Genomic DNA, 13313 nt, shown 5'->3' on the forward strand with positions numbered 1-13313 from the left:
CGAACTGTCCCAACTCGACCGCCCATTTTAAAATTCGGCCTGAAAAGTCTGCGCGCTCAAACAAGGCCTTGAGGGGGAACTCGGTCAGTACGACGATGGTATGGGCGTGAAAATAATGTGCCAACTTCTTCGAAGCCATCATCAGTGCCAACGCAAGCTTTTCCAGCGGCAAGTACCTCGTCTTAGCCGGCAGCAAGGTCTTACTTACGTAAAAAATTGGGAGGTGCTTGATTCCTTCAGCCCGGACTAACACCGCACTTACTGCGTGCTGGGAGACGGCAAGGTAAAGGTAGAGTTCCTCACCGGGCTCTGGTGTAACCAACAGCGGCGGAGAAGACAAATAATCTTTGAGCTCGGCCAGAGCTCGGTCACACTCGTCATCCCATGAGAACTTTGACTTCAATGCTTGAAAGAAAGGGCGGCAGCGATCTGATGACCGGCTTATAAATCGATTAAGCGCGGCGGCCATCTCGGCCAGATGCTGCACGTCCTTAGCCGAGCTAGGCTGCTTCAACTCTTGCACGGCTCTAATCTGAGTAGGGTCTGCTTCGATGCCTCGGTTCGTGACTAAGAATCCCAAAAATTTCCCGGATCCCACACCAAAGGCACACTTCGAGGCGTTCAAGCGCAGCTTGTATTTCTTCAGAATGGTGAACATCTCAGTTAAGTCGGACAAATGGCTTGCCTCATGTCGGCTCTTTACCACCATATCGTCGATGTAAGCCTCCATTGTCCGACCGAGCAAAGGAGCAAACATTTTGGTCACCATCCTCTGAAAAGTTGCCCCGGCGTTTTTCAAACCAAAGGGCATAACTCGATAGCAGAAGAGTCCCCTTGGAGTCGTGAAAGAGGTGATCTCTTGGTCAGGCCCATGCATGGCAATCTGGTGGTAGCCGCGGTACGCATCCAAGAAACTGAGCCGACTGTGTCCAGCCGTCAAATCCACTAGCTGGTCAATGCGCGGCAAAGGGAAGCTGTCTTTTGGACAAGCTCAGTTGACTGTCTTGTAGTCGACACAAACTCGCCACTTTCCATTCTTCTTAGGCACCACTACCGTGTTGGAAATCCACCGAGGGTAGTGCACTTCCCGTATTGCTCGAGCTTCAAGCAAGTTTTTTACCTCCTCTGCCACTACCTCGGCGTGATGCAGCGCCGACCTCCTTGCTCGCTGGATGACTGGCTTGGCGCCAGGGAAGACATTGAGGTGATGGCAGATAAAACTTGGGTCAAGGCCGGGCATGTCGTAGGGCGACCATGCAAAGACTTCGATATTCGCCATCAAAAACTCAATCATCTCGGTTCTCTCCATGGCCGAGAGACTTGAACCGAGCAAGAAGAATCTGTCCGGCTGCTCGGCATCAATCCGCACCTCAACCAATTCTTCAACTGCCTTGTCTTCTGCTTTGGTGCCAACATCATCCAAGACACTCTGGTCCTCCGGTCCCTCGATCATTTGAACGAATCCTTTGGCAGCCCGGCTCCCGTTGACCGCCACGAAGCACTGCTTGGACATGACCTGATCACCCCAAATCTCCTCGATTGCCCCCATAGCCGAGGGGAATCTCATCACCTGGTGGTAGGTCGATGCTACGGCTTGCATGGCGTGAAGCCATCCTCTTCCAAGGATAAGGTTGTATGTGGAAGGCACTTGTAGCACCCAAAACTCCACTTGCTTGACCACGGATCCCGCTTTGACCGGCAGGATAATCTTTCCCAATGGCCACTCCGGCTGCGAGTTAAATCCAACCAGTGGCGAAGTGGCCGGTGCCAAGTCTGTCTCACGAAGTTTGAGCTGTTTGAACGCATCATAATACATGATCTCGACCGAGCTTCCCTGATCGATCAAGATTCGTCTAACATCAAATTCTTTGACGCGTAGTGTTACGACAAGAGCATCGTTGTGCGGCGTCTGGATACGCTCTAAATCCCTTGAGGTGAAACTGATCACGTCTTTCTCCTCTGTCTTCCCCCTTTTGATGGCAGGCTGTACTGACAAAACCTCCCTCATATGCTCTGCCTTCTTAATCATGCCCCGGAGTTCGCAAACACGCTCCGGTTCCACGATTCCGTGGATGACATTAATTACTCCCTGAGGTGGTGCATCTCGGTCGCCCTGTCCCCTGGGATCGACCGGAGCCTGATTCGGTTTCACTCCGCCATCAATGTAAAGGTCCAGATGCCCGGCCGCAACCAGTTCTTCCAAGTGTTGTCGCAGAGGCAAACAATCCTCAGTCCGGTGGCCCCTCTCTCGGTGAAACGTACAACGATACCGCGGATTGTACCCCTTTTGTCCATCGCCCAACTTAGCAGGAAACCGGACATACTCCTCGTCTCGGATTTCGCTAAGTATGCGATAGATTGGAATCTTGAAGACCGTGGTTATGCCGGTCCTTGCCTTCATTCTCCTGTTTGCGTCCTCAACGTCGTCACGGGGGTAGTCATCCCGGTCATTCCGACGTCCTCTACCCCGGTTTTTACGATTTGAACCTCGGTCTGATTCCTCTGCCCGGTCATTTGAGCGGCTGGACTCTTGCCCAACTGCGTGCACTTTGCCTGCTGTCTTCTTGTCTGTTCCGACCGGAGTGGCCTTCACGGTGGAAGCTGACGCATCATCCTCCACTCGGATGTGCTCATTGATGCGCTGCATGAGCTGGCCCATGGAGGTCGGTTGGTGCATGGTAAGCGAGTTCCGCAGTCTATGTCCGACCGGGAGACCTCGCTTATATTGCGTGATGGCAAGGTTGACCGGGCAATCCAGGATCTCGTTGAAGGTCTCCCAATACCTTGAATTGTATGCCTTCAGTGTGTCGCACGGTTCCATCTTGACACTCAGCAAGTGATCAACTTCCTTTGGTGTTTTTGTGTTGGTTTTGAAGCGCGTAACAAACGCTTCGGCCAACTGATGCCACCGTTGTATGCTCCCTTCCGGCAACCTCTCAAACCACTTTAAGCCCAGCTCACCTAAACTGGACGGGAAGATTAGGCACATAAGTCCGTCATTCCGCCTATGTCCGGCCATGACCTGACGGAAGTGGCTCACATGCATGTAAGGATCGGTTTTGCCGTCGTAGAGCGTGAACTTAGGCTGGTGGAAGCCTGCCGGAAGCGGCGTTGTTTCTATTTCCAGGGAAAAAGGGGTGGCACTCAGCCTGGCCAGGTCTGTATCTTCAAATGCTGGCACTGTTTGGCGGAGTGGAGGCATTCCGACCTCCTCGCTGGCATGAACCCCATAGGAGAGCCGCTGGAAAGCTGGTATTCTCTGAGCTTCGCGCCGGCGAGCCCGCTCCCTTAATACTGCCCGTAAGTCCTCCGACTGAGCTGAATAAGAATACCTCGACGTCGTCGCCGGACGTGAGGGTTTGTAGGTGCTGTCTTGCGCGCTGGACTTTTCTGCACGCACGTCGGAATCACCAACCTGGTAACTTCTGGTGATAGATATGGACTGAGTATGTCGTTGGCTCTGTCCGCCTGAACGGCGGGATAGGGTGCGCTCACTGTGGTCACCCACTCCAACTACACCTTTCCCTTTGACATGCCGTTTAAGATCCTCCATCTCCGCTGCCATCCGCCTGATGACAGCGTCTTGGTCCCTTAACTTGCTTTCCAGTCGCCTGGCGTGTGAGTCTCTCCGCCGGTGACCGTCTGGACTCCGTGAATGCCCATGACTCCTTCCGCGCTTATCCCGCGCGTCTCCTGACTGCCCTCCAGTGGGCGTCCCCAAGTCAGCCATTGGGTGGACAGTAGGAGGTCCCTCTCTCCTTCGGGTATACTCCGGGGTGGCTCCGTCGATGGCGGACAACGGAAACTCGTCGTTGTTCGCCATGGACGGCGATCAGATGAACCTGGAAGACAAGGTTTTGTCTGTCAAGCTTCCCACAGACGGCGCCAATTGTACGGGGAGCAAATATTCCGGCAAGCCCGTATTCCTTTCTTCCGAGCTCCGTCGATGTCCGATCACCTACGAGCAAATAATGGTGAGCTACCCGGCGGTGTGTGGCCGGAAAAACCCTCCGACGGTCAAGTTAGCACACACCTTAGGATGGATAGAGAGAAGGGAGAGAGTGTTTGAGTGTAAGAAATCCTTACAGATGTGTTCGTCTGTCGCGTATGGGGGGCGCAGACATGCTTATATACCTTCTGAGCCCCATATCCACTCCCTGTCATCTCCTGACACGTGGCTCTGCTATCCCATCTGTCAGCATAAACCATGCCGTTCATCACCTGCTCTCAACTGCCTGTCAGCATAGCTGGAGCTCGGCAGCCGAGCTGCCCTACCTCGGTCATACCATGCTTCATACCTTAAGCGCCTAACCGGATAACCGAATGAAGGACCGGGCTAGGCGGCATCTCGGCAGAGCTTAGCCCGGGCTCCTCCTTTGGTCGGCCTTCTCGCCGGTCAATCAACTACCTCGGCTGACCGCGCCTTTCCGAGCGCCGGCCTCTCGGTCTGTCTGGTCTCGACAATCCTCGGACCGAGCATCCTAGCCTGACCGGTCACTTCCTGGTCGAGCAGCTTCTGCACGGTCCGGGGCAACACACATACCAAACTCTGCCCGGCCCAACTTCTGGTAGCCCATTTCCGAGTGAACAGTCGATCATCTCGGCCCAATGCTATGCTGGGCCCTCAACTTGTTCGGTCTATACCTCGGCCCAACACCGGAGCATAAATCACCCTCTCAGATGGGTAATGAGTTATTTATTTCGTTTTATCATTGTTTAGATTGACATCATCTTGCGTTAGACGGATCTGCATTTTAGTTAGCTGGTCCAAAATGACATGAAATTGATATGTGAATGTTTCCACCGATTAATTTGTGGTGGCAGGGGTTTAGGATGTTGCTCAATGCTTCAATTGTTGAAACCCCAGTGTAAAGGCTCTCACTGCCTACATATTTACAACACATGTAGAAGTTGGTCACTAGGTCTTTGTCACAGCGTAAGAGAAGCTAATATTGCTGTCAATTGGATGTCTGACAATGGTGCTTTTGGATTCTGCATGCACACACTTGACTCCCTGCCTGAATATTATGATTTTGTTTTCTGTACATGAAAACTTAGCTTTTGTTTTTTATAGGTTGGAAGTAAGTCGATGTTTGTTTCTTATATTGCTTAGTGGGTCTAAGGCATTCATAATATCTTATTTTTTGATAATAAATTATATTAAAAGAGGCACCAAGGGGGTGCAACCTGCATACAAAAGGAACTAGACCAACTATGACAACTATTCTAAAAAATATCTATTCAAAGACCTGTACAAAATCGAAAAAATTGGTTTAAGGACAGACTGACTGTACTCGAAAACCAATTGTACAAAAAGGAAAGTAATTTACTCTTTAACTGCAAAATTGATTCTTCTTTGCCATTAGAAGTCTCTCTATTTCTTTTGCCCCAAACTATCCACATAAGAGCCAGCGGAACCAACTCCCAAGCCTTTCTTCTTCTCCTCCTCCCCACACATGCTCCTCCCAAGAATAAAGAAGTTTGTCTACCTTTTTGGGTAACATGAAGTGTGGCCTAAGTAGGGGTGCAACTCGGGCGGGTTCGGTCAGGTTGGGAAGTTGTCCAAACTCAGCCCAAGTTGTGCTGAGACCTGCCCAAGCCCGAATTGCAACCTGAGGTTATCTGCCTAAGCCCGACCCGAGTTAAACCCGAATTGCCCGAGTTGCCTAAATTGTAAATGAATTTCAATTTCAATTTTTTTTTTTTTTTTTTTGTGCAGCTACATTATTAAATTATTAAAATTTGACTCTATTTACAATTTTTTTTTTTTTAACAGAGAATCATTAATACCATCAAAACAAATAATTTATATAATGTAAAAGAGATGCCACTATAGTAGTCTTTACAATTTATGAGTGAAAATAAAAAGAAAAAAAAGTAAGATTTTATGTTATTTGTATATATAATATATATTTAATATGATTTAATAATATAAATTACTTTAATATCATGTAATTACTAATAATTTATATGTATATTTAATATTTTTATATATCTATATATATAATTCGGACTTCAGGTTGCTCGGGTTGTTTGACGTCTTTACCCAAGCCCGCCCAAATTTAATTCGGGCTTCTGAATTTTTGCCCAAGCCCGTACCAAATTTGAAAATATTTTGTCCAAGCCCTAAAAAAAATCGGGCTAGGCTCGGGTTGCTCGGGTTGAGCCCGCCCAAGTTGCACCCCTAGGCCTAAGCATCAGTGTGTTTATATAAGTGCGCACACAGATATATGTTGATGGTGTTATTTATTAAAAGAAAAAATATGGTTGCTGATCTTTTGCCATTAGTTCAAGATAAAATAAATTAGTTCACCATTTTCTTAGAACTGGAGGAGAATAGAAACAACACTAAGTACTTGCATACCACATCTACTTGTTGAAGAGGGATGCAGGGGCTTTCTAGAACAGCGAATCCTTCAGGGGCTCCATATACTTTATTTTCTTGGTAATTAGCCAATTCAATTCCCTTCCCTAAGAGTGTGATGAATCTTCAAATATTTTTTTTGATAATTGGGTAGCCGGATAAACCTCGACTAATCCAGAGGCCCTTGCAAAGCGGCCCCCCCACGAGTTGGGAAAATCTTTGGCTGTGCTTGCGGCCATGGCCCCAAAGGGATTGATAGCACTCAATGGGAGTCGAACCTTAAACCTAATGCTTCATGAGGCACCAAGGGCCAAGTGACTGACCACCAAGCCAATGCCTTGGGATTGTGATGAATCTTCAATTGCCACGATTTTTTCGAAAATTCATTTGCTTGATGAAGAATCATCTTATGAATGTTTTGTCTTTAGGCTATTGAGTAATAGGAGGTGTCAAATGTTATATTCTTTTGTGAGTTTGACATAGGAATGATTGCATTTTGTGCAGGGTCGTGGTGGACCTGGGATGGTTGCAAATGTTGGTTAGTTTCCTTTCTTCCCCCCAATGTTGGCAACATTTAGTTTCGCTTTTGCATTAATATAACCTGGAATTGTTTTCCTTAACCCGTGGATGTAAAACAGACCCTCCAAAGCAATTTGGTGGTCCAGCGATTGTTGGGAATTCTGGTTTCTACCAGCCTATTGGTCTCCAAGTAGCTATGGCTGCTGCATCCCTCATGGCAGGATTGCTTGGAGGTGCTCAGGCTAGTAGGGAGTTGAATCAAAATGGTTTGCAAGGTCAGCTGACAATATATAGTGATCCTTTAACTCTTCATCTGGCCAAAATGTCAAGGAACCAGCTAAATGAGGTTATGTCTGAGCTGAAGGTAAGCATTTAACTAAAGTTCAGCTGGCCTTTATGAATAACTTCAAATGTATGGTATATAGTTTTATTCTCAGTACTGGTGACAGGTAATGGCCACACAAAACAAGGAACATGCTCGTCAGCTATTGCTTTCAAGCCCACAGTTTCCAAAAGCTCTTTTCCAGGTTGTTATCTGCCCTTTTATGGTTCTTTAAATTTAAAAAGACATCTCATGATTCTTGCTAGCCATTTATTCTCTGGATTAGGGCATTATTTCTGTATTTTATGCTTGTGTTTTTGTACATACATCATATGTGTGCTAATGAGATGGTTGTCTACTACAGGATTTGTTCTAAACATTTTACACTTAAACTCTTGTTCAGAAACATGGGGGGAATATGTGGAGATCTTAGCATTGAACCTTCCACCTGACAAACGAGCCTTATTAGTCATCCACTCATACAATTTCCTTATCCACATCATCCTTGTATGTGATGACTGGATCTTCCTCAGAGTATATTTCATTAAAATGTAAAGTAAATTTGTGCTACAAAATGGAGCCTATTGGACTGAAACTGCTGCTTGATGAGGGTGGGGAAAACATTGGTCCTGTATGGGTTAATGCATCCAATTTCATTTCTGTAGAAACCTAATGCTTGTGCCTTTATGCATTTAGTTGGCACAAGTAAAAAATGCCAAATAGATCAAGAAGATAAGTGTGAAAAAGGTGAATGAAGTCAGGAAAAGATAAACATGAAGAAGCACTCTCTCCTCTCTCCAGCGTCATCTTATTCCATTTTTTATGGATGTCCATGGTGTATGTGCTCTCATAATAAAGGCTAACCACTTCAAGTTGACATATTTGCATTGATGTTTTCCATCCAATTTCATATACAGAAAACAAACTACATAACCATCCACCACATTATAGCTGGACTAAACAATTGACTGATCACAAAAGTTCAAATGCTCTGTTGTGTTTCTGCAAAATTAGGCACATGGGACAAAAACGTTCATGATTGGTTCATATTTTGCTTCTCTATTTTAAAAAATGCTTATCCAACCTTTCTACTTTATAGCCTCCTGCTGCAGCTCCAATCTTGGTGAAGCCATACTGAGCAGAACTAGTGCCCCCTACCCAGCCTTCTGTAACCCAACTTAGAACAAGATTTTCCTATCCTATAAGGCAGTAGTTATTCAGAATTTTAATTCTTTTAACTGCACAAATTCTTATCTTATGCGTAGGTACCAAATTAGGTAAACACTACTCTCTCTCTCTCTCTCTCTCTCTCTCTCTCGCTCCAAATTGTTGTGCATTTGTGGTTTAGTCATTACAGTATTCCATTTGGAAGAATGGAAGTCTATTTGTTCGCTTTTCTTGGTAATTATCTAGATAAATTTGTGCATGATATGTTGAGCTTGATTGGCTTTTGAAGTTCCATGTTTCTTCATTCTCCCAGATATAGGATTCATAATATCTCAAGCGTATTTAATTTTGCCTGTATTCTTTCTTCATTAAAATTTAGTTACGACCTTGCCATTTACATCATCTTACATGTTTGTGTCTGACTTTGAATGTAGGCACAGATAATGCTAGGAATGGTTACCCCACAAATGGTAATTACTTCAAGTTTTGTGTTATACTGTTGTTATTTGCTCTCCAGTGATGGATATGTCTGACCCAAAGACATTTACTTTCCATCAAACTATGCAGTTGCAGATGCCAAATATTCTGCAGACTTCAGTTCCACTTGCACAGCCTTTATCACAAGATGATGCGGTTCCAACTCTTCCTGGCCTACCCCCTTTTGCACAGAACAAAATGCAGTTTGGGTTGATGGCCAGAGTACAAGAAGCTCAAGTGTCTTCTCTACGTCCAAATTCTATGGCTCACAACCAGTATGCTGATGTACTGCAACTTCCTACACAGCCTCGAGTTCAGGTTCCACAACTAGTCCGAAACCAAATGTTTGAACAAGGCATATTGCCAGGCCACTCTGGAATTTCAACACTTCCATCCATACGCCCACTGGCTTTGGGGGGTGTGTCTACTAGACCACCAAATCTAGTGGCACCTTCATCTTATTTGAAGCAGCAAATGCAACCAACTTCGTTACAGCACCAAGGACAGGCTGGAGCTGTTAATTTCGGGCATAATGGTCAGCTCGTCGCTCCAAATACAACATTTCTGTCTTCCCTTTTGATTCGTCCACTGTTATCAGATCAGAAGTTTCAGGTGCAAATTTATGTTATTAAGTGTCCATAATGAAAGACAGTCAAACATTATGTCTGGTGGAAAAGATTCTAGGAATCCCTGTATGGCCTATAGTTTAAAATATATATTTAACACTTTCAATGGTAAAACCTTGGCCTAATAACCTTGAGGTATGGGTTCAAGTCACGGAGCAACCGCTTTGTGCACTATGCCAAAGGTTAGGTGTATACCCTATCTTTTCCCTCTCAAACACACATTAATGTGTACTAATTAGGCGTTATTTTTTTATTTAACATTATCTGTATTCTCCTTGAAGAATAGTCTTGGGTCCAATGCATGCTTTTTTCTTAGGTGGGCTACAGCATAGAGTATGGATGTAACTCTTTATTTATTTATTTATTTCTTTATCCCTGGAAGAATATTCAATAGTCTTGCAACGGCAGCTTGGATGTTTACCTGAAATTAGCAAATGAAAACTAAAAACAAATTAAGGTAAATAAGAATGTCTAACAGTATTTGATTGGCTCAAATTAGATTGAAATGCATGACTTATCTTTTTGATATCTTTTTAATTGTTGAAATGCTTTAAAATCCTGACAAAAATTGCACTTACTATGACTGAAAAAGTAAATATGTTTGACAGTCCCTTGTTGTTTGCCATTGAACAAAATGTACCAGCCACTGGGCAGAGCAATTGCTTTGGTTTTTTTGTTTTGCCTGCTTGTAGGTTCTATCATAAGTATTTTTATTAATTCAAAAGTAGAGTTAATTTTCGGCATTTGTTTCCTTTTCTACTAACAGCCTGGCACCTCAATATTACCGGGCATTCCTGATATGATAAACAAGGATGCTGATAGAACAGCACAGGGTACCAATGTTTCAACTTGGGTCCACAAAGGTGACACCTATTCAAGCTTGCCTTCAGGATCATCTGAGAAAGCAAACATGGTCCACGACACTTCAGATCCATTGAGACGCCCTTCAAAGCTGCTAAAATTGGATGATGGAAGGAGTATGTCCTTGGCAATGGGAGTAAATATGTCAACCTCTGTGTCGGGGCAATCCCAAGTTTCAGGTGCTGCCTCGTTTGGGAACCAAACCCCCAAAGCAGAAGAAGCTCCTCCGGTAATATGTTTCTCATTTGTGACATTAATAGTTTACATCCATTTATTGTGGTTTATCAACCCATTGTTCATGCATTTGCTGGTTGTGCTCTTGAAATATAAGCTTTGTCATTGCTTAATGCTAAGAGTGATGGGCATTGCAAGTCACTGAATTTTCATTGTATTAACTTCTTCATTTGATAGTGAAGAGCAAATCTTTTCAGGGATATCGAAAGGCCAAAATTTTACTTAAATGGCCAAAATGTATGACCCAAACAATAAATTTTATATAACAAAACCCAAATTTTCTATTCACCCAAAAAACAAAAAAAGTGCCTTTCAATGCATCAAATTATCACAACACACAACTCTGGAACATTTCATCAAACATCATGTAAGCATATAGTTTACGACAAAACCTATCTGTTCACCTATTATAATAACTAGTTTGTATATTAGAATTAATGATCCTTTTGTGAAGGATTTAATGTGGTCAGACATTTTACATACACTTGTGAAAGTATAAAAATAGAAAATAAAAAATAAAGGTGATGAATGAAGATCGGTGAGTGCTAAATCTTTTCATGAATGAAAACCAAGAAATTGGCCAGTGTTGTTGAATCGTGATGTGTGTCATAAAGTATAAAAATAGAAAATAAAAAATAAAGGTGATGAATGAAGATCGGTGAGTGCTAAATCTTTTCATGAATGAAAACTCAAGAAATTGGCCAGTGTTGTTGAATCGTGGTATGTGTCATTTTTTTTATCGTGTGATACATTAAATCAGATAATATATAAATAAGTATTTCATGCAAGAATGAAGTACTGAATTGTATAACCAATGAAATGAAAAATTCTCTCTTAAGAAATTTACTAATTGGTCAAAGAGGTAAATTATACATTCATTGAAAACCTTGGTATCTAACTCAAAAGAAATTAGGAAGAAAATTGAAAATTTAATAAAATAAAAGATAAATGATATTTGTTTGCAAATATAAAAAATACAAAATTTTCTCTCAATCGGGCCCAACTGCTTTGATCTCAGGTTTATTTGGTTCATGATTTGCAACCGAAGACATTCTTTGGGACTTGTTTGAATATGAATGATCCCAAAAAAACATGCTACATAGTTTATTGCCATTGTCCAAACAAGCCTTTTGGCCCAAATCTTGAACCTAAATTCAAACTCAACAGTTTGTGTGTAAGCTCTTTGCTTCTTTCACTGAATTAGATCCATGAGGGTAGTTCAATTTCTTGTAGCAAAGAGAGTATGCCAGTTCTGTTTTGTCGCGAGTTTATGTAGATTTGGGAATATTTTGTTGTAGTTCAGTTTCTTGTAGTAAGAGAGTATGAGAGTTATTTTTTCTTGCGAGTTTATGTAGATTGGGGGTATCTTTTTGTATGAGGTTTTCTAAGAATATGGCTCATGATTGTTCACCGAGTGTCGGCCATTGGATTGGCCTAAAAATCATGTCTCATTTTTATTGGCAGCATATTTGACAGTGCTATGTCCCCTCTTCACTCATTGAGGTAGGAATTTCTGGTGTAAACACTACTACGATGGAATTTTAGGAAAATGATGTTGATTGGAACTTTTCATTGTCACAACTATAGTGATACGGTTTGATTAAGGCTCAAATTATTATGTATATATTAGTGTGTAAGTTGTTTCAAGAAGTTCTGTATATTTATTTTAGGCTAGACACAACTTTTGTTCATCAAGCTCTTTGCCTCCTTGGTTGTTGAAATTGTTTATGTACTAGAATTGTTTTCTATATATTATTTTTTGCCTCCTTGGCAGTTGAAATTGTGTATGTACTAGAATTATTTTCAATATATTATTTTCTGGTTTGTGTTTGGTTGAGAGTTGCTGCATTATGTTGTTAGGGGTTTGGATCCTCTTACAATCCAAACTTCAGGAACTTCGCTAACTGGTAGTTTTAGTTTTATTTTACGACGATAACTATGCCCCATAACTGCTTATGTATGCATCACCAAAAAGTGCAGATGTGAATGACACTAGTGCTCTTTCATTTTGCCAGAATGGCAGAATTCAGTTCATATTGAGCTCATCTGTATATCTTCTATCATATATACGATCCCGGACATTTAAAACTTGCCATTCTCAAATACCACCGAGTTTTCCATATGGTGAAACTCCAACAATTTTTTTGTTTTGTTAATTATCAGCACAGTAGACCACATTCATGGCGGACAAATGGTGTTGTGGCTCTTCACCCTTGACCTGAAGTAGTTTTTTTCCCCTCTCTGCTACAGGTGCAGCTTCCTCCTGAGATGGAGTCCGCCTTACTCCAGCAAGTGCTGAGTCTCACCCCAGAGCAGTTGAGTTCACTGCCTCCAGATCAGCAGCGACAAGTCATTCAGCTCCAACAGATGCTTCTTCGGTAAGTTCAGTTTCAACCTACCTACCTACCTACCTATTGGACAGGTGACATGTGATCAGATTCCCAATGAAGCCACTATAATCAGCCTGGTCTAATTTTTTATTCTTTCGAAGTTCCTAGGTTGAGGACTGGTCATTATTGTCAATCAATTTTAAGTAGTAAAATGATAGTTTACACAAGTTCGAGCTGAGGATCTTAGTTGCCCAGGGAATTAGTACATAATGTGATGGTTACAAGCTTGTGATACAAATGTGAATCAATTAAGAGAAAAAAAAATTGGGGGTATGTTCTCATTTCTAGATATATTCGAAATATTATTGGGCCCAAGGATTGGCTGATCTGGCTTGACCTTAACATGTATGGGC

The 13313-nt window shown here is 43.0% G+C and overlaps 1 protein-coding gene across 6 annotated transcripts in view; it reads left to right on the plus strand.

Annotated features, from left to right (window-relative positions):
• Window positions 1-13313, plus strand: part of LOC114289817 (cleavage stimulating factor 64) — a 78818-nt gene that overhangs the window by 15723 nt on the left and 49782 nt on the right. For all 6 annotated transcript variants that reach the window (XR_014364782.1, XR_014364781.1, XM_082921482.1 and 3 more), the window contains 7 exons: window positions 6869-6902; window positions 7003-7247; window positions 7333-7410; window positions 8807-8842; window positions 8940-9461; window positions 10242-10565; window positions 12821-12948. Coding sequence is in view for 4 of the 6 variants with exons in the window: in XM_082921482.1 (XP_082777608.1) it covers window positions 6869-6902; window positions 7003-7247; window positions 7333-7410; window positions 8807-8842; window positions 8940-9461; window positions 10242-10565; window positions 12821-12948 (1367 nt within the window). In the remaining 2 variants the exon portion in view is untranslated. The remainder of the gene's footprint in view (window positions 1-6868; window positions 6903-7002; window positions 7248-7332; window positions 7411-8806; window positions 8843-8939; window positions 9462-10241; window positions 10566-12820; window positions 12949-13313) is intronic.

The sequence above is a fragment of the Camellia sinensis genome, chromosome 3, assembly GCF_055761805.1.
Source record: "Camellia sinensis isolate YWXY chromosome 3, ASM5576180v1, whole genome shotgun sequence".
In the NCBI taxonomy this organism is placed as follows: Eukaryota; Viridiplantae; Streptophyta; class Magnoliopsida; order Ericales; family Theaceae; genus Camellia; species Camellia sinensis.